Raw genomic sequence first — 25,793 nt, 5'->3', positions numbered from 1 at the left:
AGGTATACTGCTGGAAGATTTGCATTAGGAGTAATCCCCAGATGTAAGGGAGAACAGGTTCTGTTGCTTATTCCTAGTATCATTATAAAGCCCCCTGGTGGGGGGTAGCCACGGAATTGTGGTGAAAACTGCCATGTGGATGCAGTGAGTGCTACATAGAAAATCACTGCAGAGTGGAAGCAGCCCCTAGAAAGCAGACAAAATTGTTATGACAATTTAATTCATATTTTAATCTCAAAGTTCTATGTGTGCTCAAGCAGCTCTAGCAAATAAAACCCTCTGGTTTCTTTATCTGTAAGGGGATAGTTACTGCTGTTCAAAAAAAACCCTGCAGTTATCAAACAACATGCTCTAATAGTCTAGACAGATGTTCCTCCTTTGAAAAGACTGCCCTTTGTTCCAGCTCATCACGGCTCCCTAGAACGTAATTAATCCATGTCCCTCATTTTCAACACCAAAGCTCGGGAGTGACTCATTTTCATAAAGACAGTTTGATCAGACAACCTCAGAAGCTAGATCAGGCCTGCATAACTTGTGGCACAGCAAATCAAACAATGCACCAGCTTTGGATGGTAGCCTGCTACCCATGTTTGCTGCCTGCCTCCGAGTGCCCAAACAGGGCTTCATAAATGGCTGTTTTTTCGCTTGGCATGTTAGAAGGTGTACAGGCTAAGGCTAGGTCCCAGCCATTTTGTGCTTTTTTAATGCTCAGAAAGCAACAGACTAAAAAGTCAGTTCCCTCTGTCCTGGGGGCCTTTTCTTTGCCAGCATTACTCAGCCTGCCTGGCGGTTACTGACTCATCAACCAATAATGTTTTGTTTTGCTGACAAAGAGCACCAAATCCCGGAGCACTATTTGCACTGTTTGTAGTATGAATCAACCTAGGCATCAGCAGCACCTCCCATTTCAAAGTATCTTCCAACCTTCTGCAGGTTGTACGGGGCCCTTGCTAGTACTGCAAATCACAGAGGCCGAATCTGCATTTGTATTTTTAAATCATTTTCCTGCTGCTGTGATGTGGTCTTTCTCTATGCTTGTTTGAATGTTGTTTGGAGAAGATTCTTTTAAAGCAGTATGGAGGTGCAATGACAGTGGAGCTGCCCCGAAAGGATGATAAACATATGTGGACGTGCAAAAGTATGCTAGCACTCTTGAGGTGTGAAAACGACACCAAATGAAGACTGCTTTTTTGAAGACGGAGTCAAAAGGCTGGGACACTGATGGGAAAGACAAATGCAGATTCTGCCAGAGAATTGGTGCAGTGCTGAGAATTACAGTGGTGGAAGCAAACTAAGATACAGAAGACTGAAGCCATATTGGATGTGTTGGGTCCCACAGATGAGTTGTGCATTCTCAGTAGTCCTTATAAAGTGGAAGCACTAAAATTAATCCTTGCCATTTTGCTTGCACTAAGTGAACACAGTAGTATCCCCACAATCTTTTCCATGTGCACAAGTCATAGCACAAGGTATTTCTCCTGATACCATGTCAAAAACAAAATGTGATAATAGGGGCCATCTGTTGTATATTGCATTGTTTCGTGTGCATGGTATTTCATTAAAAACTATATTGTGTGATATTTTGCTTCAGCTGTTGTGCTACTGCTTGCACAAGTAGAACTGGGCTAAGTAAATTTTCTTTCTGGTTATGCATTCCTGGATCCAACCCCATGTTAATATTACATGCGTAAATGTGAGGGACACCAAGACACAGATAGTGGTCATATTGAGTGTAACCCAAAGCAGAGAGGGAACCTCCAGCTTTAATAGCTGGTAGCAGAGGGAGTTTCCGCCACAGCTGACTGCCCTACAGGAATGAAAAGGAAGCTGCGGCCCGCTAAGATTCTCTCCTCTACAGCACTGTAAAAATTCCTGCCCTCTTTTGCGTTGGCTCACCTGAGTCATACCACTCCTACTGGAACTGTTAACCCTAAATGACCTGTCTCCAACATCTGCTGCAGAAATGTAACACAAGATGAATGAACACTGAGGTAAGATTAAAGTATATAGGGACCTACACTGAACCCATTAGGCATGCATTGCCTCTGCCAGTATCTATATGCAAAGTAAGGCACAGTCTCCCTCCTTTTCATCCTGGAATCTTTATAGTATAATGAGTATTGGGCTCCTCCTCATACTAGCTGTCAGTTATATGTTCTGTGTTTTCCTGCAACTGAGAACTTCCCCTTGGTCTTGTATTAAGGAGAGAGAACCATTTTCTTTATTGCTATGAATCTTAAAGTGCTGGAAGCAAGAAGAGAGCTAATATCTTCATCTTGTCCAATTGACCAGCAGCCTGAGTTCCGGTTTCACTTGGGTCCTCCTGTGCAGAGTACTGGGCATGTTAATCCCGGCTGTATAAAAGCAAGCTAAGCAACAATGCAGATTTGGTGCAGTAATACAAATCTAGTCCATCTGCTTCCTGTTGGGCAGGCAATCTACAATTAATTTACCACATAAACCAGTGCTGCGCTCAAATGGTCAATGTTTCATTAAATGTACACAAAGCAAAGTGTCAGTTTTAAAACGGCAGTGAACTTTAAACAATCCAGTGCAAGATACAGGACAGGGAAATTCTCCAGACAGGAAAGTACAGATGAAGGCTACACAGTTGTGGGAACAGTGCAACAAAATATGTTTCTGTGGAATTATTTATTTATGAAGTTATCTGAAAAAACTGCAAGGAGAGACAGATGGTTCAATTTAAAAAACAAACAAACCCCACTTACCTATTCCCAGGTTGTTTTTTTAGGGCCTACTCTTCTCACATCCTTTATATGAAAACAGCAAACTGGCTACAGCTGAAAGCAGTCTGCCTCTGGTTCATTCGGTGTAGCAAGTGATGTAAAACAACCATAAAACACAGTGGAAATGCAGTAAGGGATAACAATGACATTTCAGTGGGCAGTCCCATTTGGAGCCTTGATTAGAGTGTACCATAAAACACAGTGGAAATGCAGTAAGGGACAACAATGACATTTCAGTCGGCAGTCCCATTTGGAGCTTTGATTAGAGTGTAAATATAAGGAATAAACTGACCAGATTTGGTTCAGGAAGGGAGAAGAAGAGATTGAATTTATACCCTACCCTTCACGACCCAAAGGAGTCTCAGAGCAGCTTACAATCCCTTTCCCTTCCCCTCCCCACAACAGACACCTGTGAGGTAGGTGGGGCTGAGAGAGCTCTTTCAAGGACTGCTCCTGAGAGAACAGCTCTAAGAGAACGTGTAACTGCCCCAAAGTCACACCAGCAGCTGCATGTGAAGGAGTGGTGAATCAAAGCTGGTTCTCCCAGATTAGAGTCCATGCTCCTAACCACTACACCAAACTGGAGCTATCTTAAGCAGGTGTGCTCAGAAGTAAGTTCCATTTTATTCAATGGGACTTACTCCCAGGAAAATGTTCTTATGATTGTGGCCGAAGTGTGTTAAGTTTTAAAAGAAGTTGAACTCACTTTTCTGTGGCTTAATGAAACTGATCTTTTTCTTTTGTTTACTCTGAGATATATTTTTCTTGATCAACATAGTTCTGTAATTCTAATTTTGTCCACCCCTGCCCCCCTGCCCAGAATACTGGATTTCCGTCGTGTCCCTCCAGTGGTTGGGAGATTGATGAACATCACTAAGGAAATTTTAGAAGTTACCAAGAATGAAATCCTACAAAGTGTCTTTTTTGTTTCACCTGGTAAGTCATTGTACGCAGAAGGGGAAAATATGTATTATTTTGTTCCTGCCACTGCAGTATAAGGGCCACTTTGAAGAGATGGCACTTTTGTGTAGAAAAAGAAAGTGAGCAAACCACACATATTCATCTCTTTTGTACTGGAAAGCCCTGAGGAAATCACCACTTCCCACACAGCGAGCATGCAGTAAAATGTAGACGTGCATATTCTGTACCTACAATAGTTCACACAGGTTGCATGCTTTTTGCCTACAAAGAGCTACCTGTGCAGGAAATTTGTCCCATTTGAAGTGTCCCTCCTATGCTACCAAACAAGATGTGAAATAACAATCCCCAAGGTGCTTGCCCTGCTTCCCGGTATCTACATTTAATTGGTGATGAATGGTAACACTGCTATTGCTAAATACTCAAAACTCATGAATCAGTCATGGATAACTGTGTTTCATAAAGATTAAAAATGAGTGGGCTTCTAAAATACTACCTCGTGGTTTTCTAAGCCCATGATATAATTTACATTTTCCCCACCCTGCAGTTCTAAGAACTAGAAATTGATTCCTTGTTAACAATTAAAAAACTGATCGTGATTTTATTAAAAATATGCACTCTACAAAAGTTGAGTATCTTTTCCTCTCACTCACACATCCTGCTTTTTCCATAGCCAGCAACGTGTGTTTCTTTGCCAAGTGTCCTTATATGTGCAAGACGGAATATGCCGTATGTGGGAACCCTCATATGCTGGAAGGATCTCTTTCTGCTTTCCTGCCATCCCTCAACCTGGCTCCAAGAATCTCCATCCCAAACCCATGGATCCGATCCTACACCTTTGCTGGAAAAGAGGAGTAAGTGGGTAAATGAACCTCTCTCTTTGCCTACTACTATGCACATTATATAGCACTACTAACTTGCTACATGTTTGGTACATTCACTGGGTTTTGACCCTCTCAGAAGTCATACAAAGTTCAGTATTATTTCCATTTTACAGACAGTAAAGTAGAGCTCAGAGCAGAGGGGTTGAAACCTATGTCCCCCAAACCTGAATTCTCTAGTCACTGGACTGCAGAGGATTAGACCACAGAGCAGTGGTCCGCAATCTATGAGTCAGAAGGACCCCCAGATATGTAACTTCCTGATCCACTGCCACTTTCCTGCATTCCTTGCCTGTGCAATCCAAGAGGTCGTGGGCATCAACGTATATGAGAGGGTTTCACCCACTAGTCCTCTCCCTCCTAGCATTCAGGTAGAATTTTGTCACCACTGGAACTTACCTGCCATTCCCTTCCTGGCGGCAGTTTGAGTCATTGAAAGGGGGCTGCCTAAGTGTGCACATATGAGGTTACTCACACCCCCACACACATCTGCTAACTCTAACCTGGTCAGGTAATTTGATCTATGTGTGGATAAATGGCCAGGAGCTTAGGTAAGAACTTTGGTCATAGTCTGAGATCTTTAAAAAGGAAAAAGTTCTTTATTCAATTAACATACTTCCCTAGTAACTAAGAACAGAGATGCATGGGAAAATTCTATCAGAACAACAGCACAAGTGTTACAAAAACTAAGAAATAAAACATGAGGCTGAGCTAAGTGCTTCAAGGCACTGTTTTACCTTGACATTCCTTTCATAGGAATGGGCACAAGAAATTTTGGAATTCTGAAACAAAGGCTGGTTGACATATTCTTCAATGAGTTTCTCTCCATTCCCTGGTTCTTGACTTGTGCACCTTGCACAGAGCACACTCTTTGCCTGCCAGCTGGTTCTGTTTTGACCTATCCTGAAATGGGGGCTGAGTCACCATGTTTCCTACCATTTATCTTTATCCAGTCATAACAATGTACATGTCCTTGGTCATTATGGCCCTAACTCAGGATATCAAAAGTGAACTATCTTGCCTCTTCTTAACAGGAGGATTTTGTGGCCCAGTTCTCATAAGGGTATATTTTCTCTGTGGCCAGGGGCCTCTTGGGGTGTTAACCAGGGCATCCTGTATTTCTTCATCATAACAGGTACTACCTGCTGGATCACTAGCCCCTGTAGAGCCACATTTTTACAGCTTTTTGAAAAGGCTCACTGTGGTTATGCATATAGAGAGAGTAAAAGCTCCAGGCCCCTTCTTCTTTTTGCCCACATAATAAAAGGAGCAGTAGGTACAGACAGGGGTCATTTCGTAGAAAAAGAGCTAGGGGAACTCATTAGCATAACTCATTAGCATATGCCACACCCCCTGACATCACCGGAAGTGTGTCATAAGGCCACACCCCCTGACATCACCGGAAGTGTGTCATAAGGCCACACACCCCGCCCCCAATGGTCCTGGCCGCCGCCTCTGGCCTTGCAGCTCCACTGCCAAGCCCCATGAGGGGCCCGGCGGTGGACCTGCAAGGCCGGCGGGAGTGCAAGGAAGCCCCGCGAAGGCCCTCCCTGGCCCCAGGCAGGCAGGGGTGGGGAGAGGCAGGGAGGAAGCAACTTACCCTCCCTCTTCTCCTGCCTCCTCCTGGCTGAATGAGGGCCGGAAGCGGGGCGGCCGGATGCGGGGGGCAGGGCTTCGTCATGTGCCCCGCCCCCCATACCTCACCCGGGGGAACTGCGATCCCCCCCCCCGAAATGACCTCTGGGTACAGAAAATCCCTCCATGGCTCTAACTCCTGGGTTGCACTTTCTGTCCCCAGATCACTTAGTCTAGCAGCCAGGGGCCTGGTTTCAACACCAGTGAGGTTATCATTCTGGTTCTCCCTTCCTCCTGTCATGTGACTCTGATATCACATGCATGCTGCTCACTGGGTATCATATTGCCTGGGGTTAAAGGTGGGTTTGGAACTGTTGAAGATCACTGCCCTAAGACCAGGGCTGTTGAGAGCCACCCCCATCCCCGATACAATCATGTGTGCAATTTTATGTCCTAGGCCAGCAAATACACTCTTTTTAGCTAAATTCCTTGTTCAGGTCATGAGAGTTCAGGCAGCTCATGATGAGACACCTTCTCTAACATAGTATACCCTGTCCTCTCCAGCGTGAATTCTTATTTTATTCTTAGCTGGAATAGATCGATACTACTCAAGACCTGTAGGTCAGAGGAGGAGAGAAAGAAAGAAATATACGTACCAGTATAGGACACATCTGATGAAGTGGGCTGTAGTTCACAAAAACTTCATATCACAATAAATCTTTAGTAAGTAAATCAGTAAGAAATCTCTTCAGTTTACCCTTGTACTGTTACCTAGTACAAAACTTGGTGCAAATTGATTATGTAGTGGTGCTGGATTACAACTACTGAGATAATTGGGAGTGATTTTGCTGCCACATTCTCTAAAAATATGTCATATGTCATATAACATGAGGCTTAAAGTCTACAGTAGCAAAGCAGCATTTACAAAGGGATGTTAGCTGTACCACCAATACAACAGCCCATTGCCTGAACAGTGTTTAAAATGTAATTAAATCTAATTGTGGGGAGGAGGAAGGAGTTCTGACTTCTGTTCCACATGTGTATGCACTAAACATGTTCCACATGTATAAGCATGTAAAGGGGGAGAACATTCTTTTGATAGAGCATGAGGAAATATTCTGCCCCCTTCTGTTCCTAATATTAACAAGAGTTTCCCTGCTATACTACCATTAAGTACATTCTAAGTTACCAACCAGGGTGAGGAGGAGTTGAGACCAATCGTGGCAAATAAAGGGGGGGATTAGAAGGGGGGAGAAAAATGAAGGCACATCATGAAAGGAAGAGAGCAAAACAGAGGAGAAGTGTGAGGAAAAGGAATAGAAATTAAGAAAAAAGGAAAGGTTTTTTATTTTCTACAACACACTAACAGGGAAGATCTGACTGAGCTGGCAAAACTATGGAGATGGGTGGAAGGAAAGGAAGAGAGAAACAGACTGCTGAAAACAGCAACCTTGTTAGGAGGCTGCAGCCTAGCAATGACTGTAGCAGCCGTGAACTGTGCTGGATAGTCTAGTCTTTTTCCAATGCTGGATTGATTGATGGGTTTAGCTGCAGGATATGCAAGTGCTTGCCTTCTTGTAGTAAGCTTTGCAGACAAGCACAGCAAGTGGAAAGCAGAGCTACTGTGTCTTATTGTGCTTTGCCTTCCCAGCACCCCCAGAGGCTGAAATGCAGAACTGCATTAGAAGTAAAGTAAATAAGATGCATTCTGACTGCAGCATGACTCTGGCTTCAAGGGCTTTCCAGCTGACTTGGGCCTCAGGAATTTTGTCCCGCTCCCTCAGCAGTCCTGCCTAGTGCTCTTTGTAAGTAAAGGTGAGGTCCTTGTTTGGTGTGATATCCTGGTGGGACTATCTTCTGCAGCATTAAAGGAGACAGAAGGCAAAGCTGTCCTTTCTTTGGAGATAAGCAATCAAAATCCTTGGTTACCTCAAGTGGAAGACATTCTGAAAACAGTGACAGTCTAACACCTCTGCGGGTGTTAGAGCAGGATTTGGACAGCATTCAGACATCACAGTAAACTGTGTTTTGTAAGCTATGGTTTGATCAGTCCTAGTTGTGATGTCTGAAGTAGATGGTCCAACAAACTGGGGGTTATTGGTTGATACCAAACTAGGGTTTCCAGCTGGTTAAGTAAATTTTACACTAATTGGGATCTGTTATAATTTCCGAATTCCCAAATCACAATTTGTCAAGTAGTACTGTTACCCATATCTGCTTTATTAAATAATATCGACTTTATTTTGATTGTGGGAATTAGCATCCAAGGCAGACCTTAGCGAGAGGTGGGGCAATAGCGAGATCTGCTATCAGTTTTTATGGTGATAGTCCTGTTAAAACTCAGGATCTGCTATCAGTTTTTATGGTGATAGTTAAAACCCTGCTTGAGTCAATGACCAGTCCAAATTATAAAAGAAATGGGCTTTATTAGGGAAAAATAATAACTTAAGATATTTACACTCAATTCAAGGATTGCAAGCACACAAGAGGAAACAAAAAGAAGTTAGCAAACAGATAAGAGTTGGGGAGATTGAGGTAATACTATACCTATGCAGACGTGCAGGGGTCCATTGCTGGAAGGGAGGGGAGTGGGGACCCAAACTGTGGGGTTTGGGGGTGCATCTCTACTGTAGACTGCCTCAGAGTGACACACCTTGATGGCCATGTGTTTCGGAGGGTATAGACATGCGGTAACAATGCAGACCAATTATGCAGATTTCAGCATGGGGGGTTAATTGCAGCTGTCAGGGCAAGATCTCATGTGCTTTTCCAGGGTCATGAGAGCCAGTCTGGTGTATAAGTGCGCGGACTCTAATCTGGGAGAACCGGGTTTGATTCCCCACTCCTCCACTTGCACCTGGCTGGATTACCTTGGGCAAGCCGTAGCTCTGATAAGAGTTGTTCTTGAAAAAAGAGCAGTTTTTGTCAAGAGCTCTCTCAGCCCCACCTACCTCACAGGGTGTCTGTTGTGGGGAGGGGAAGGGAAAGGGGTTTGTAAGCTGCTCTGAGACACCTTTGGGTAGTGAAGGGCAGGGTATAAATCCAATCTCTTCTTCTTCTTCATATCCTAGGCATAATATTGGTCTGCCAGTCCTGGCTTCCATCTTTGTGTTCACTTATGTCAAATTGCCTGCTATATGGACTCCTTGGGCACCCTTGTGGGTTCCACTGACAGTTGGAAAAACCCCTCCTGTTGGACAGGAGGTTGGCATACTTCCAGTACCACCCTTCACAGGTTGTGGCCCTGAGAGGGACAGCGGTATAGCATGATGTCCTGCCTGCTGGGAGGCAGAAAAGAGGCAAAGCAGACAAACTGGGGGTTTCAGCACACACTAGGGTTTGTTACTTATCGCTGGAGACTAATCAGGATTCTTGCATAAACCCTGGTCATTTCTTGTGACATCTGAATGTAGCCATGATTTATCTGGTAAATGTATTCATCCTGTAACCTGTTAAGTGAGACCTAACTTTAAGGACAGAAAATATTCCCAATTTGCAATAGTTAAGCAGCTACAGATAATGGCAGGGCAATGAGTCAAGGTTTTTTGTTTTGATCTCTGTGAGCTATTAGGGTGGGTTCCGAAAGGCACTGGAACTTCTGCTGTTTCCCCTTTGAACAGTAAACTCCTGTGCCATATGAAATATTAGTTCTGAAACTCTCATGTTTCAGAAGGGGTCTGTCAAGTACCAGCAGCAAGCAAGCATGTGTATCACACAGCAGCACAACAGGAAGCTGTTGTTGAAGAAATTCAATAGTAAAGGCATGTAGAAACTAGTTCTTTTTGGATCCTGGCCTATGTTTGCAAGTCCTATCTGCTAACCCAGTCATTTATGTTACCCCGTCTCACTGGAGAGAAAGTAGCTTAATAATGAATGTTTTTAGAGGACCTGATTTATCTTGGGGGGGGGGTGCTTACTTAAGAAACACAATAGCTCCTTGGGGCAAGAAGCCTATAATTTTGTACATGTAATTATCGTCTGATTCATGAACTGTCTGTAAGTGTCCCAGCCTAGTGTAGTGGTTAAGAACAGCAGACTCCAGTGTGGAGAACCAGGTCTGATTCCCCACTCCTCCACATGAATCCTGCTGGGTGACCTTGGGCCAGTCAATTTTCTCAGAATTCTGTCAGCCCTGCCTGCCTCACAAGGTGCTTATTATGGGGAGGGGAAGGAAATGTGATTGTAAGCCACTTTGAGAGTCCTTAGGGTAGGTAAAGGTAAAGGTTTCCCTTGCTCGAAAGCCAGTCAAATCTGACTCTAGGGATGCGGTGCTCATCTCTGTTTCCAAGCCAAAGAGCCAGCGCTGTCCAGAGACGTTTCCATGGTCATGTGGCCAGCATGACTAGATGCCAAGGCACACAGAACGCTGTTACCTTCCCACCAAAGTGGTACCTATTTATCTATTTGCAATTTCTTGCTTTCGAACTGCTAGGGTACAGAAAAGCAAGGTATAAAAACCTTCTCTTCATCATCATCATCACCACCATCATCCCTGAATATCAATTTCATACGAAAATAAAGACTGACAGCAATTTTTGCAATCATGGTACTGAGAAACTGGTAACTCCATCAGTATGCCTCATTTTAACTAATTAGGCAGAACGAAGCATAAGTTTTTCTACGAAATGACCCCTGGGCAGAACGAAGCATAAAGTATGTATAAGGAGAAGAGGTTTAAGATGGTGGGAAAAGGCAGATTGCTGTGATGTAAAGCTTGATGAACAAGAAACCAAATTAGACAGCACCTCGGGCTTAAAAGCATAGATATACTGCTCTTTTCGCATCCTCCTGGCAGTTCTTGGCAAAGGACAGATTGATACCATTGGAAGTGTCCGTTGTAAAACTGCCTCTGCATGGAAGAGAGCAACAAACCAATAAACCATCCCAGAAGAATATGCTGCCTCCTCAGAAACAAGGATAAACACAGCACCAGATTTCAATCACTTCCCAAAACCGAGAATGAACTTGGGAGAACAGCAGCATCGGCATTTACTTCTGTGATATTTCTTGCAGATGGGAAGTGAATCCACTTTATTGCAACACAGTGAGGGAGGTTTATCCTTATAGCAGCGGCAGCCGGCTACTCAATATAATTGACATGGCAGTATTTGACTTCTTAATAGGTAAGTGGAAGCAGCCTAAATAACAAAGCAAATTGATTTGACAAACTTTCTCAAGGCTGTTGGGCTGAGTTTAGCTGACTGGGGAAAACTCTGATACTGTAGGAAAAGACCCTGTTTTGTTGCTAGGTGTTATGGAAATAGTAAAACCATGCAAATATTGTCTGCCAAAAACACACAAAGCAGAGTAGGAGTCCGAGCAATTAGTTCAAGTGGGCAGGGCTTCCACTGGAGACAAGTCTTCCCATTTCTGCTGCCTTTCTGTGGCACTTGTCCTTTCCCTGTCCCCTTACATGCTGCAACCTTCCTTTGAAACATGAAGTCCCTTGTGCTAAACAGATGCTATTTGTCAGTGGAAAATGTTCAAGTCAGCCACGCTGTCACTGCATGGTCCTGGGCAAGCCATCTTCTCTCAGACTTTGTTCCTCCTGGAGAGGAATAATAGATAATATCTACTCTTAACGGATAATAGTTGCCTCCCTTACAGGGTTGTTTGTAAAGTTCTTTGAGCACTTATGGAAAGTTCTAATTTATGTAAGGCATTTTTACTCCACTTTTCTCCCAAAGGGGGATGCACAGTGGTTGATAAAAAACACCGAAGTACAAGTTTAAAACAACAAGCACCACCAGCACAACCCCACCAAATACCCCAAACCACATACTGGAGCCAGTGGACCAGCTCACACAAAACCACAGGATGGGAAGGAGGGTCAAGAACCCCTTTTGCTCTTGCCAAAAATCTTGCACACTGTGACCACACCCAGGCCAAATACCTACAAATAGAAGAGAACAAAATACAGTCTAGGTCTTACCCAGCTGCTAAACATTATAGTATTCTTCCTGTGTCTAATCTAAATCCACCCAAAATGAGACACTTAAGCCCCATTGATTTAAATGGAAACGCTAAATACATGCAGCTAAACTATCTTTGTTGGTTAACGGGGCTGGAAAATGTTTGGCTGTAGGTGGATCATGAGTTAGAAACTGCTACGTGAACAGTGCATAGGCATAAAGAAAGGTACTCTTTCTGGAATAGCAGATCACTGCTAATATCAGGGAATCTATTGATTTTATATTTCGAAGGAGGAGGAGAGTGGTGATGGTGGTGGTGTTTATTGATTTTATATTTCGAAGGAGGAGGAGGAGGAGGTGGTGATGGTGTTGCTTGGATTTATACCCCACCCTTCACTACCCGAAGGAGTCTCAGAGCAGCATACAATCTCCTTTCCCTTCCCCTCCACACAACAGACACCCTGTGAGGCAAGTGGGGCCAAGAGAGCTCTTTCAAGAACAGCTCTGAGAGAACTGTGACTGACCCAAGGTCACACCAGCAGCTGCATGTGGAGGAGTGGGGCTTCTTCCCAGTTCTCACAGATCAGAGTCCACGCTCCTAACCACTGCACCAAAATGGCTCTCTTACACCAAACTGGTTCTCTGTTTCTAAAGAGAACATACTGCTACAGCAGTAGTTCACTGACATTAACTGACACATGCATGCACACATCTTCCATATGGAACTGGGGGGAAATCTACATACGCTCAGCAACAGAGATTTCCTTAGTGACCATTTTCCTACTAAACAATCATTCCTTACTGAGAACAGCCATTTCTAACTGACAACAGGCAAGCTATCCTTGCTTAGAATCTTCCATGTGCTGCAGTATTTAAAGGTATAAGATCATCACAGTATTGATGGCCAAGACCATGCTGCACTGTCAGCCCTCCGAGTGTCAATTAAAACAAAGTTCTCCTCATGAGACTACACATCCTGCTTCCTCGACTGCTCCAGAATCCTTGGAGAGTTCAGAACCAAGAGTTCAAATAAAGAACCCTGTTCAATTGCCATAGTGAGTCATAACCTCTCTGGTAATGGTGGTTTTCCTGGTGGATTCTAGAACAGCAATGGCAGCTTGACCACAAACTCAGCACTGACAGAAACAACAAGAGCAAAACACATTTTAGCCCATGGTCTCAGAGTACCAGTGGACAATAGAGACATGCCAAATGGTATAGAGCTGCGGTGGCTCAAGTGGTTAAGACGCTGAACTGCAGGCTGTGGAAGGTCAGTGGTGCAGCAGTTCGAGACCCGGGTGCCACATGATGGAGTGAGCTCCCATCTTTAGTTCCAGCTCCTGCCAACCTAGCAGTTCGAAAGCAAGAAATTGCAAGTAGATAAATAGGGACCACTTCAGTGGGAAGGTAACAGCGTTCCGTGCGCCTTGGTGTTTAGTTTGGATGCTGGATTTTTGGTGTTTAGTCATGCCGGCCACATGACCACGGAAACGTCTTCGGACAGCGCTGGCTCTTCGGCTTTGAAACGGAGATGAGCACCGCAACCCTAGAGTCGGATTCAACTGGCTTTCGAGCAAGGGAGACCTTTACCTTTATATAGCCAGAAGATTAAAGCCCTCTGTAGATTACATTATGTTGCACTGAAGTCAATGTGCATATAGGAGGAGTGAGCACAGAGTCTAGGTGTGTAGGCTTTGCCCTGTGACCAGGAATGTTAAAAAATGCAGCATTCTTAATCACAGGAACAGAGCCTACATGTGTGTGCTCCATGCTCATGAGCTGACGATCGCACATAGGTGGACAACAGTTTTTTGCATGCATCAGTTTCAACACACATGACAATTGTAGAGAATTATCAACACAAGTACAACATCTTCACACGACTCAAAACACAACCGCCCTCCAAAGCATAACACAGTTGACTTAAGAGAGTGGCATATTCAACAGCACTCTAATAGCAGCATCAGCCTATCACATTTTAATCCAAGCAGCTCGGAGCAGCATACATGTTTTCCCCCCCATTCTGTCCACACAACCACCAAGGGATGCAAAGTCAGGCTGAGAGAGAATGCTGGCCCAAATTTACGCATTGAGCTGCATGGCTATCGGCCATCTCAGTGATAGGACATCTTCTTTGCTTGCAGAAGGTGCCAGTCTACATCCCCAGCATCTCCAGTTAAAGGGATTAGGTAGTAGGTAATGGAAAGGGCCTCAGCCTGAGACCCTGGAGAGCTGTTGCCAGTCAGAGTAGATAATACAGACTTTGATAGACCAGTGGTCTGAGTCAGGATAAGGCATGTGTGTTCATGTGACTAAATGGGGATTTGAAACTAGGTCTTTCTCATCTAGAACTCTAACCACTATACCACAGTGGTCTGGTAACCATTAACATGCACTAAACCAGGGGTGGCCAAACGGCAGCTCTTTCACACAGTCTAATTTAATGTTAATAAAAAGCAAATTTGCATATTTTCCAGTAAAAACGTGTGTGTAATATTTGCTCATGTCTTGTGGCTCTCAAACATCTGACATTTATTCTGTGCGGCTGTTACATTAAGCAAGTTTGGCCACCCCTGCACTAAACCAATTGTGCAGCTGGGCTCTGAACATCCAGCCTATGGGAAGAATACTATGGGACTTAAAAGCTAGCAGTGGAGCATTTTGATCAGTTAGTGGGTCCCAATAAAAGGTATTAATCCTCTTCATAGGTGTGTCTTGATCTCTGAGGTCAAAAACTGATATTGCATGCCTCCTGACAAAAGCCCCAAGTGAGATTGGATTCATACTCAGGCACCACTACTGAATTTCATTCTCTTTTGAAAGGCAACATGGACCGTCATCATTATGAGATGTTCACAAAGTTTGGGGATGATGGCTTTTTGCTTCACCTGGACAACGCAAGAGGGTAAGGCACTTATTGAACTATCTTTAGACCATGGGAATTAAGGGCAAGAATTAGGGAGTTTTGAAGGCAGTGTTTTCCCAGAATCCCATAAATATACCACTTGTTATCAGGTGAGCAGAAACAGATTTAGGACTGAGAGAGAGAGATGTTGATTTGGTCTAAATGTACAAAAACCTATGTATTGTAGGCAGGTATCACAGGAAAAGGACTGAAAGCTGTAGTTTATTTTGACCAGGGAATTCTTGGAACTGTAATTATGTGGAGGAGGGAATCGAGATCTCTAATGGAGAAATCTGTGCATGTTCATTGCACTACAATTTCCAGGATTCTTTGGTAACTGTGCACATAGTGAGAAATCCTCAATTATAAGCCCTCCATTAGACATTTTCTTATACTTTCTACTAATACCTCAGTTGCAGTTCATTGAGGTAACACCTTTTCTGAATTTGTTGGTATACCTTTCCATTTGTGTTTACAATAGTTTCTTGTTGTAGATTTGGGAAACACTCCCATGATGAAATCTCCATTCTGGCTCCGCTCATACAGTGCTGCCTGTAAGTACATGTTGTTTTGAGGGCCTAGCAACACATTATATTTCCTTCATGGGCCTCCCAGCTCTGTCTATGCATGATCTATGGTGGGAACTTAATTCTTAGGCATGCACAGGCCAATTTGGGTCAGGAACATGGTGATGGGCTTAATCCTCCCTGTGTGCCATTTTCCTGACCTCAAGTGGCCCGGAAGGGGCATTACTATTTGCCCACTGGGGAAACCACACATATTGATGGACTGAACTTAAGTTTCTGCTGAAGGGCAAGTAGTGGCTCTTGGGGCCATTCAGTTCAGGGAATTGTGTGGGAGAAGAGGTTTAAGCGCCCTTTCCCTGCACCTTGCAGTCCTGATCCAAATCAGCCCATGTGCCTGACAATGAAGTTCCCATCACAAAACCACACATCTAATTGCATGGATCTGGGGAGGACATAAGGAAAATATAACTTGTAGGTCACCTATCATTCTCGTTACATTAACTGGAAGATTAAATTATAGGTCTGTGAACAATAACAAGGTTCACTGATGATGATGGGATGGAACGCCCGTGCAAGCACATCAGAAACCTTCACATCCTGCAAAGACAAGCGTGGTGTCCAAAACTGGACCTGAGAACTATCATCTGCCTCTTGCCTAATGATTTCCTGAAAACTTAAGATACAAAAGCTGCAGCTTATGGGTACAGAAAGCAGTCACAGGAAAAGGACTGAAAGCTGTAGTTTATTTTGACCAGGGAATTCTTGGAACTGTAATTATGTGGAGGAGGGAATCGAGATCTCTAATGGAGAAATCTGTGCATGTTCATTGCACTACAATTTCCAGGATTCTTTGGTAACTGTGCACATAGTGAGAAATCCTCAATTATAAGCCCTCTATTAGACATTTTCTTATACTTTCTACTAATACCTCAGTTGCAGTTCATTGAGGTAACACCTTTTCTGAATTTGTTGGTATACCTTTCCATTTGTGTTTACAATAGTTTCTTGTTGTAGATTTGGGAAACACTCCCATGATGAAATCTCCATTCTGGCTCCGCTCATACAGTGCTGCCTGTAAGTACATGTTGTTTTGAGGGCCTAGCAACACATTATATTTCCTTCATGGGCCTCCCAGCTCTGTCTATGCATGATCTATGGTGGGAACTTAATTCTTAGGCATGCACAGGCCAATTTGGGTCAGGAACATGGTGATGGGCTTAATCCTCCCTGTGTGCCATTTTCCTGACCTCAAGTGGCCCGGAAGGGGCATTACTATTTGCCCACTGGGGAAACCACACATATTGATGGACTGAACTTAAGTTTCTACTGAAGGGCAAGTAGTGGCTCTTGGGGCCATTCAGTTCAGGGAATTGTGTGGGAGAAGAGGTTTAAGCGCCCTTTGCAGTCCTGATCCAAATCAGCCCATGTGCCTGACAATGAAGTTCCCATCACAAAACCACACATCTAATTGCATGGATCTGGGGAGGGCATAAGGAAAACATAACTTGTAGGTCACCTATCATTCTTGTTACATTAACTGGAAGATTAAATTATTGGCCTGTGAACAATAAGAAGGTTCACTGATGATGATGGGATGAAACGCCCGTGCAAGCACATCAGAAACCTTCACATCCTGCAAAGACAAGCGTGGTGTCCAAAACTGGACCTGAGAACTATCATCTGCCTCTTGCCTAATGATTTCATTCTGGCTCCGCTCATACAGTGCTGCCTGTAAGTACATGTTGTTTTGAGGGCCTAGCAACACATTATATTTCCTTCATGGGCCTCCCAGCTCTGTCTATGCATGATCTATGGTGGGAACTTAATTCTTAGGCATGCACAGGCCAATTTGGGTCAGGAACATGGTGATGGGCTTAATCCTCCCTGTGTGCCATTTTCCTGACCTCAAGTGGCCCGGAAGGGGCATTACTATTTGCCCACTGGGGAAACCACACATATTGATGGACTGAACTTAAGTTTCTGCTGAAGGGCAAGTAGTGGCTCTTGGGGCCATTCAGTTTAGGGAATTGTGTGGGAGAAGAGGTTTAAGCGCCCTTTCCCTGCACCTTGCAGTCCTGATCCAAATCAGCCCATGTGCCTGACAATGAAGTTCCCATCACAAAACCACACATCTAATTGCATGGATCTGGGGAGGACATAAGGAAAATATAACTTGTAGGTCACCTATCATTCTCGTTACATTAACTGGAAGATTAAATTATAGGTCTGTGAACAATAACAAGGTTCACTGATGATGATGGGATGGAACGCCCGTGCAAGCACATCAGAAACCTTCACATCCTGCAAAGACAAGCGTGGTGTCCAAAACTGGACCTGAGAACTATCATCTGCCTCTTGCCTAATGATTTCCTGAAAACTTAAGATACAAAAGCTGCAGCTTATGGGTACAGAAAGCAGGGCAGGGACTGCAAAACAAACACTCAGCTAATAATGGCCATTGAGGCCACAACTGCTCACAAAGCTGTATGGTACCACCACTGAACAGTCCTCACTAATCAGATCCCAGTTTACCATCTCAGGTTGTGCACTGATTAGTTCATCACAGCAGATGCTATCAAAATATTACTACTTTCCAGGTAACAAGGTATTAAAAGGTTACCCAGACAACACAGGCCACAGCAGTAATACAAGATGGCTGCGACCTCTCTGGCCCTACAATAGTGGGCACTAGCCCAGTCCATAGCACATAGGCATTAATGATTTCTTGTAAGTCTCTTTGTACTTCCTTGAACTACCAAACAGACATATAGGGCTCATCCAGCCCGGTCACCATTGCTTTGAGGCTCTATGCTGGCATTCCCAAAGTGGATTAGATCAATCTACTTCATTAGCCACCGCTTGGGACCAGAAGGCCATGATCATCATAAAAGGCAGGCAAGAAGATGTAAGAATGCCCTTGCACTACAGCTAGGAGGCATTAGCAATGTGTGCTTGGAATGTAACTGATCAAAAGCCAATCCAAATGGAACAGGACAGATCTGGCTAGTTATCTGGTAGCATCACCACAGTTGAGATACTGTAGGTACAGGCAGTTTCCATTTTTGGTACTATCTTTAAGTTTCCATTTCTCTGTTGTGGGGAGAAGGGAAAGGGCGGTGATGGCAGAGAGTGAGTGATTGGCAGAAGGCGCCTGACAGACATGTTGTCCAACCAGAACACTTGGCTCATTTTCACACCACATCATGCAGTCTGAAGAACCACACTGTAAGCTCATAGATACCTTAGCCTTGCAGAATGAAGGCCCAACTACTGCTCTCCCAACAGTAAAACTACAAGGTAAGGCAAGAGAAAGATCAGATCCTTCTATATGAGAGGACCTCTCTAACAGCAGTTGGGGGGGGGGGTTGGCTATGATGCCTGAATCTGCAGGTAAGGCAGGAAGGCTCTATGTTTTGATTATTCATTTTATAAAAGCTAAAAATGCCACCAAAGGGAGGCAAATTTTGCTCTGCCCACCCCATCCCGGCCTTGCTGGTTAGATCTTTTTTTCATCCCAGCCTGCTCTGCAAATAAGAATTTGAATGGTCTGTCAAGTAAAAATGCTTTCTCCTATCTGTGTGAAATTTGATTGAAGATCACTTCAGTGAGAGGTTTAAACCCTGATAATTTAATTCCAACTGATGGAAGACAAAAAGAGTTACAGTGGAACATTTGTTTCCCACTGAAACCAATGTAAATGCCAGCTGCATATAGCTACATATACCCACAAAGTGAGATTAAGAACATCTTTAACTGACAAAATGAGCTGACCCCAGTAACAAATCTGTGCACATCGTTATTGGGCGTCCCCAGATTACCTGACCCAATGAAAAGGCTTCTAGGGGCTTCGTTACAACGGACACCAATCACAATAGTAAGGATACACCCAGATAGCAGCACGTGTGTGCAGAAGCAAGTGACAGCAGAGAGCTATTTTTGGCCACAAAAGCACATCTCCTGTCATGTGGACTGCACAGTCTACACAGGTCTCATGTGATTGCAGCCACCTGCAATGAAAACTGTCAGAAGCCACAGCAGGGGGCCGGTGCAGAACAAATAGTGATGGAGCAGCCACCACAAATGGCAAGTTTGGAGGCTGGATTTTTGGAGTCCACACTTCCCTTGATTGCATTCCCCTCCCTCAGCCCCCCCCAAATCCAGGCTCAATCCAAAATAGATCCGTTTCCACCACCAGCAGATCCCAAGAAGCTCTCATCACTTACTTAGCCCTTCCCCAAGCTTATCCATGTTGGGAGGATGTTGGGAGGATGGGGGAAAGGGCACACATGTACCTCAAGCAGCTTGCAGTGTGTCTGCCCACTACTCAGAATGAAGCCCTGCCCTGGATCTGCTGCCTGTGCTTGCACCAACATCCAGAGATTCTACATTCTCCATAGTTCCCAGTGTTCCATAGGGGATCCACAAGCCCAAGGCCCCACAAAGGCAGTGCCCAGGAAGCCTCCTCTCCTTATACTGCACTCAGCTAAGTTTGGGAAGGAGCAGGGAGTCCTCTTTGAAAGTGGTGTGCTGAAAACCTAAGGTTCTTTGAACCTTTGGCGGTGGAACTCAGATCATTTTCAAATACTTGGCAGATTTTCTAGAAAATAATTCACTTTCAAAAATTAATTTCCATAGCAGCTTGCAGTGAGTCTGCCCACTACTCAGAATGAAGCCCTGGGTGCATTTATGACTTCAGGGTTTGGATGTACATCCATCGCCTTTCCAACCAGCCATTTGTCACAGTTTAAGAGAATGGAGACATTGCTTCTGATCCCTGTCAAGAACATTAAGATTTTAATCTTCTTCGAAGGGAAAGAAAAAAACTGAATATCGTTGGTTATATGTCTTTCGAGGCATATGGAAGACACAGAGTTTGTTATAAATACTACTACCTGAATCCTCCTCTGTAAATGAAGAATTAGCCAGTTAAAGAGCTATGGCAAGGGTTATTCATCCTCTGGACTTCTTTTTACCATGTCTAACTGATCGCATCATATTTCCCTCCTCCTCTGCATTTCTGTGCTACCTGATGTCAACAGCATCACCTCTGGCCATAGTAAGCTTCCAGGTTGAGTTTCAAACACTATTATTCACACCATGTTAAGCTTCTAGTTTATAATTAGAGGGCTGCCAATAAATCCTGTCAGTGAACTCAAAGTCTGAGTGATTTAAACTGGCTCTTGCTCACACCAAGCCTGAAATAATAACCTCTCAAGCCACAAAGTTTGATTTCCACCCTTCCCTCTCCAGTATATTAAATGCAGTCAAGGTGGGGCTTGCAACATACCCATTGGAGAAATCAAGCATATATATAGCAGAACCCATTTCTTTTTCCCCCACCTGAACAAATAGGGGAGTGATGCTATTTCTAAGAACATGCAGTTTAGAATGTAGCATACTGTATTACTTCCTGGTTTTTTGTATAAGATACTTGTTACAGTCAGAGTCAGAACAAAACACATGCCGAAACCTCACATTCCCAAAAGCTTCACTCCAGAAAGTCCAAACAAACAGCTTTTACAGTGTTTCTGGAGAAGTGTGCTTGCACACGAAAGCTTATACCTTGAATAAAACTTAGTTGGTATTAAAGGTCCCACTGGACTCAAAACTTTGTTCTGCTACTGTAGACCAACACAGCTATCCACCTGAGTGTTTCCAAGAGAATCGGAGGCTTGGACTAGGGCTGTGTACATTTCATTATATCATAAAAGCAGGAAACTTTGTACACACAAAATACGTACATCACAAAATGGAGCATGCAGAGGATGTCAGCTGTTTTTTAACGCAAGTCTCCATATCTCATGGTTGCACAAGCAGACTTGAAAGTAAGTGGTAACCATAAGTCTGAAAGACAGTCATTTTTAGAAGCCAGATAATGGTATATACTGGATATATATAATATTTGGTGGTTATGGATTGGGACTGCAGTGTCCCGCACTGCTACTTTTCAAAATTAAAAAGCTAGTTGTACCTAGAGATGCCACTACTTCACAGTGAACAGGTCTGATAGGCAGATAATACCATGTTTCCCCGAAAATAAGACACTGTCTTATATTTATTTTTTCTCAAGAAGACACACTAGAGCTTATACCACAAATGCATAGAAATCCTGCTAGGGCTTATTTTTGGGGTAGGTCTTATTTTCAGGGAAACAGGGTACCTATGTCCAACAGCCATGATCATCTGTGAGCAGAATGTTTGACCTTTTCGCCTCTCCACTGTTTGACTTGAATGGTTGTCAAACAGCTTTGTGGCTGTGCAGAAGCTGTGCAGGTACAGCTTTGTAGGGTTTTACATCTGCACAGTAGGCAAAATGATTCTGTGCACAGTAGGCAAAATGATTCATGAGCAATTTACATGACATAGTGTTAGTTTATAATTGCAGGCTGACTGAAGTGCTCACTATTTACATGACTGGCTGCCAAGCCAATGTGCAATAATAAGAGGTCTGCAGGGGAAGGGGAAAGTAGACTTCTCGTCAGGCTGCAAATGTGCATGCATAAGCAGTCAGGAAGGAGGGATCACTAAGGGAACACCAGATGAAACAAAAAGGTCTTTTCCTGCTGGAAGAAGATGGCAACAGAAGCAGACAGTTTCTCTGGGATATATGGCACACTTAGTCTGAGCCCTTGCTTCTCTCCAGAAACTGTGGGGCGTTTTAGCAGCCAATATTAAGCTTTGAGAAGGGTGAAGTTTCAACATGTTTTGTTTTTGGTTTGCTATATATTTTATATGAATTTATTTCCTTTAACCAATCCTTAACACGGGGGAGGGGCCTGAATATTGAAATAATACATCCTTTAACCAATCCTTAACATGGGGGAGGGGCCTGAATATTGAAATAATAGTGCTGGCAGAGATATTTAGAATTCATTAAAGCAATGGAGTATAGAATGTAGATACCAAGCACCATCCTTACCTGGCAGTTTTACAGTCAGTGGCATGAATCCAGACTAGCATTTCCATAGGCACAAGAATCGCTGTCTGCAGAGAGCAGTTTCCCTCTTTCATAGCAGTCTATGAAACACACACACACAATCATCTTTTTGCCAGGTGAGAAAGTCACACTCCATGGATGAAAACACTAGGTCTGGATCCAAGCCAGTGGGTCCTATTGTATAAAATGAACTCTGAAATTGCAAACTATAATGTGGGTCAGCCCAACCACTGGGTTGTCCCCATGCAATTGCACTGAAAAAGATTTGACAGTATGGCCAAAAGCCAGAGTGGGGGCTGATAAGCCAGAACATACACAGTAGTTCACCACATGGAATGCCCACAACCACTCCCTAACTTAAATGTGATGAGATGCATCCCTGAGCTTTCAGAACATATATGAGTAACAGAGGAGCCTTTCAGGTGCAGCCCAAAAGCATTTTCATTTCTGCCACCTGACCAAAACAGCCTCACTTCAGGTCTACTGAGCCCTGTACAGGTCTATTATGTTATTCACCAACTACAAACCTTAGCCACGTTTTCTGAGATGTATTTCATCAATCCCTCTTTCCTGCAGGCAGATCTGCACACTTTAGCACTCCACACTTCACCCCCCCCCCAAAAAAAAATACTGTTCCTGGAGGCCTGATTTCAGAGAGCATGGCAGCAGGAGACAGAAGTGGTGAGCTCCGCTCGGGCTAGACAAGACCCCACCCCCATAATGGCTACATGTTCAACCAGATATTTTAAGCATGTGGGCAGTGTATTAGCAAAATGGCAGGAGAGTTCCCATATCATGTTCTCAAATCCAATACACAGCTGCAGGAACACATGAAATAAAGATGGCATCTTAAAACAGAATGCCCTGCTATTCTCACACAATAGCACAGAAAAAGTTTGAGTGGGTGAATATGAAACAGAGGAAGTCCACAGAAATTGTCTACAATTAGAGGGTCTTCATCGTCAAGGGAAGATGTGTTTATTTCAGATGCCTTCCTTCTCACTATTGAGGGCTGTCCTGGAAGAAATCTTTTGAATTCGGGGGGTGGGGGGGCGGCGGCGACAGGGGACTCCTGATGCATTGTCTTGAGCTTATGGACTCTACAGTATTCTTGCACCCATTCCAAATACTTTTTTGCAATTTTTATGGATGCTACAGTATTCATGTGGAATAAGGAGGGTTTCCCAGATCAGAGGGTTAGACTTAAAGATTTGAGACGTAGGATCCCCATCATTTAAAATTGGTCACACAAATGCCCTTTAAGCATCCCTTCACCGTTGAGGGTCTAAGCCAGGAAGACAGTTATTTTTAGTTGATCAAGTCTCTTTTTCTCATCCAGAATAAAGAAGACAACATTATTACGGCTACAACTCTTAGCTCAGCCAGACTACCAACTCAGTGATGTTATGCGGGAATCCTTGCTTCAGGACCGCCTCACCCCTGTGCTTACAGAACCACACCTTCTGGCACTGGACAGGAGGTTACAGATAATTCTGAAGACTGTGAAGAAATGCATAGAGACCAATGGAGAAGACACAGTTGTAGCTAACTCTGAGTCTTTGGAGCCACCTGTATTTGGAACGTCATGATGAAGTCAGAACCCAGGAGGAAACAGGGACATGAACTTAATTGTTTATTCTCATGTATCCAGGAAAATTGGATTGGCATGGGCAAGGTCTCTGGAAGATCACAAGTTATGAACTGAGCTGCTGGGAGTGTAGTAGGAGCTGCAACTCCGGTGATCAGTTGCTAACATACTTATTTTACCCTGATCCCCACTACCAATTATCTTTGTGCCTGTGCTGCAGGAGACAACCAAAACCCCAGCAATATGTAACAACAAACCATGCTCTTTGCATGCTGGTATACTTCATAGGAACTGTCTGTCACCATGATGTGCAATATTAGACTTATGGAAACTTGAATAAGGGGGAAGTATGCTTAATGTATGTGGGCATACACACACCTATCTCAAACTTTAGGAGACTGTATGAAAGTATAACTTAACAACATCCATCTTAAAGAACTATTAACAGGAGTGATAAGACCCTGGCTGAAGGCAACAGAGGTTCTCAAAAATTGGGATTTTTCTCCCAGTTAGAAACATACAGAGAAGGGGTATCCAACATTTTTGCACCTGCAGGCCCCTTTGGAATTCTGACACTGGATGGTGGGCACAACCACAAAATGGTTGCCACAGGAGTAAGATCCAACCACAAAATCTCAGGGAGTGAGGTCATGCATAACTAGTAAACAGCATTCCCTCTAAGCTGAGTTAGTGTGAGCTAGCTCACAGTTTTTTTAGCCTCTGGCTCACACATTTTTGTCTTAGCTCAGGAAGGATGGCTCCAGAGCAAGCTGACTTATGCAGCAGTCAAATTGCTCACTCACAACTTTAATGCCAGTAGCTCACAAAGTAGAATTTTTGCTCACAAGACTCCACAGCTTAGAGGGAGCATTACTAGCAATTCTTCAACATTTCAGGCAGAAGCTCCATTTAACAGACAAATATGTAGTTAATATTTTATTGCATACATGCAGCTTATCTTCAGTCATAGAGTGAAAATCCTTGTGCTATGATGGCAACGTCTTAAAAACTGCAGCCAATCAGATCTCCAAAAGCCAGTCAGATGTCCTGCTGGGCAAAATAAAAATAATTGACAGGCTACAGGAAAGGTGTTCACAGGTGCATCAACCAGTTTGAGAATCACAACCTAGGATGAAAGACACTTCTCCTCCTTGGCAGCCACAGTGCAAGAAATGAATTCTTAGAATAGTGTCTCAATGAATACATTTCAGAACCACAGAAAATGTGCAAACGTATTCCCACAAACTGCACAGTCAGTTTAGATGCATCAGGGCATAGATTTTTTATTACGAGTGAAAGCTTTTTAAGAACAGTCTCTGATCCAGTTACCATAACACTACAGAAGAAGAAGAAGAGAAGAGATTGGATTTATACCCCGCCCTTCACTTGGAGTCTCAGAGCGGCTTACAAACTCCTTTCCCTTCCCCTCCCCACAACAGACACCCTGTGAGGTGGGTGGGGCTGAGAGAGCTCTGGCAGAAACTGCTCTTTTTCAAGGACAGCTGTGCCAGAGCTTGTGACTGACCCAAGGTCACATCAGCAGGTGCAAGTGGAGGAGTGGGGAATCAAACCCGGTTCTCCCAGATTAGAGTCCGCACACTTAACCACTACACCAAACTGGCTCTCCAGAGAAGTAGTATAGTGACCTGCAATACAATTAAGTTTGAGAATCTATAGTCTAGGGCATATTCAGATGTAAGTCAAAGAAGCAAAGTTTGCACACTGAGTGTGCTTATATGAGGATTCATGCAACCACTGGATCAATCATTATTAAGAGATTAAGCCACAAGATATTATTCCCAA

General features: G+C 43.8%; 1 protein-coding gene across 1 annotated transcript; it reads left to right on the top strand.

Annotated features, from left to right (window-relative positions):
* Positions 1–3,567: 3,567 nt before the first annotated feature.
* Positions 3,568–24,241, top strand: FAM20A (family with sequence similarity 20 member A; the record flags this gene model as incomplete). Its single annotated transcript, XM_015408857.1, has 6 exons — positions 3,568–3,683; positions 4,339–4,519; positions 11,135–11,244; positions 14,857–14,938; positions 15,433–15,492; positions 23,742–24,241. Coding segments are annotated over 6 exons (799 nt in total), but the record flags the coding sequence as incomplete, so codon positions are not given.
* Positions 24,242–25,793: the final 1,552 nt, after the last annotated feature.

Source organism: Gekko japonicus, unplaced genomic scaffold (assembly GCF_001447785.1).
Source record: "Gekko japonicus isolate JY-2015 unplaced genomic scaffold, Gekko_japonicus_V1.1 scaffold4568, whole genome shotgun sequence".
Taxonomy (NCBI): Eukaryota; Metazoa; Chordata; class Lepidosauria; order Squamata; family Gekkonidae; genus Gekko; species Gekko japonicus.
This window is presented reverse-complemented; position numbering and strand designations above follow the sequence as displayed.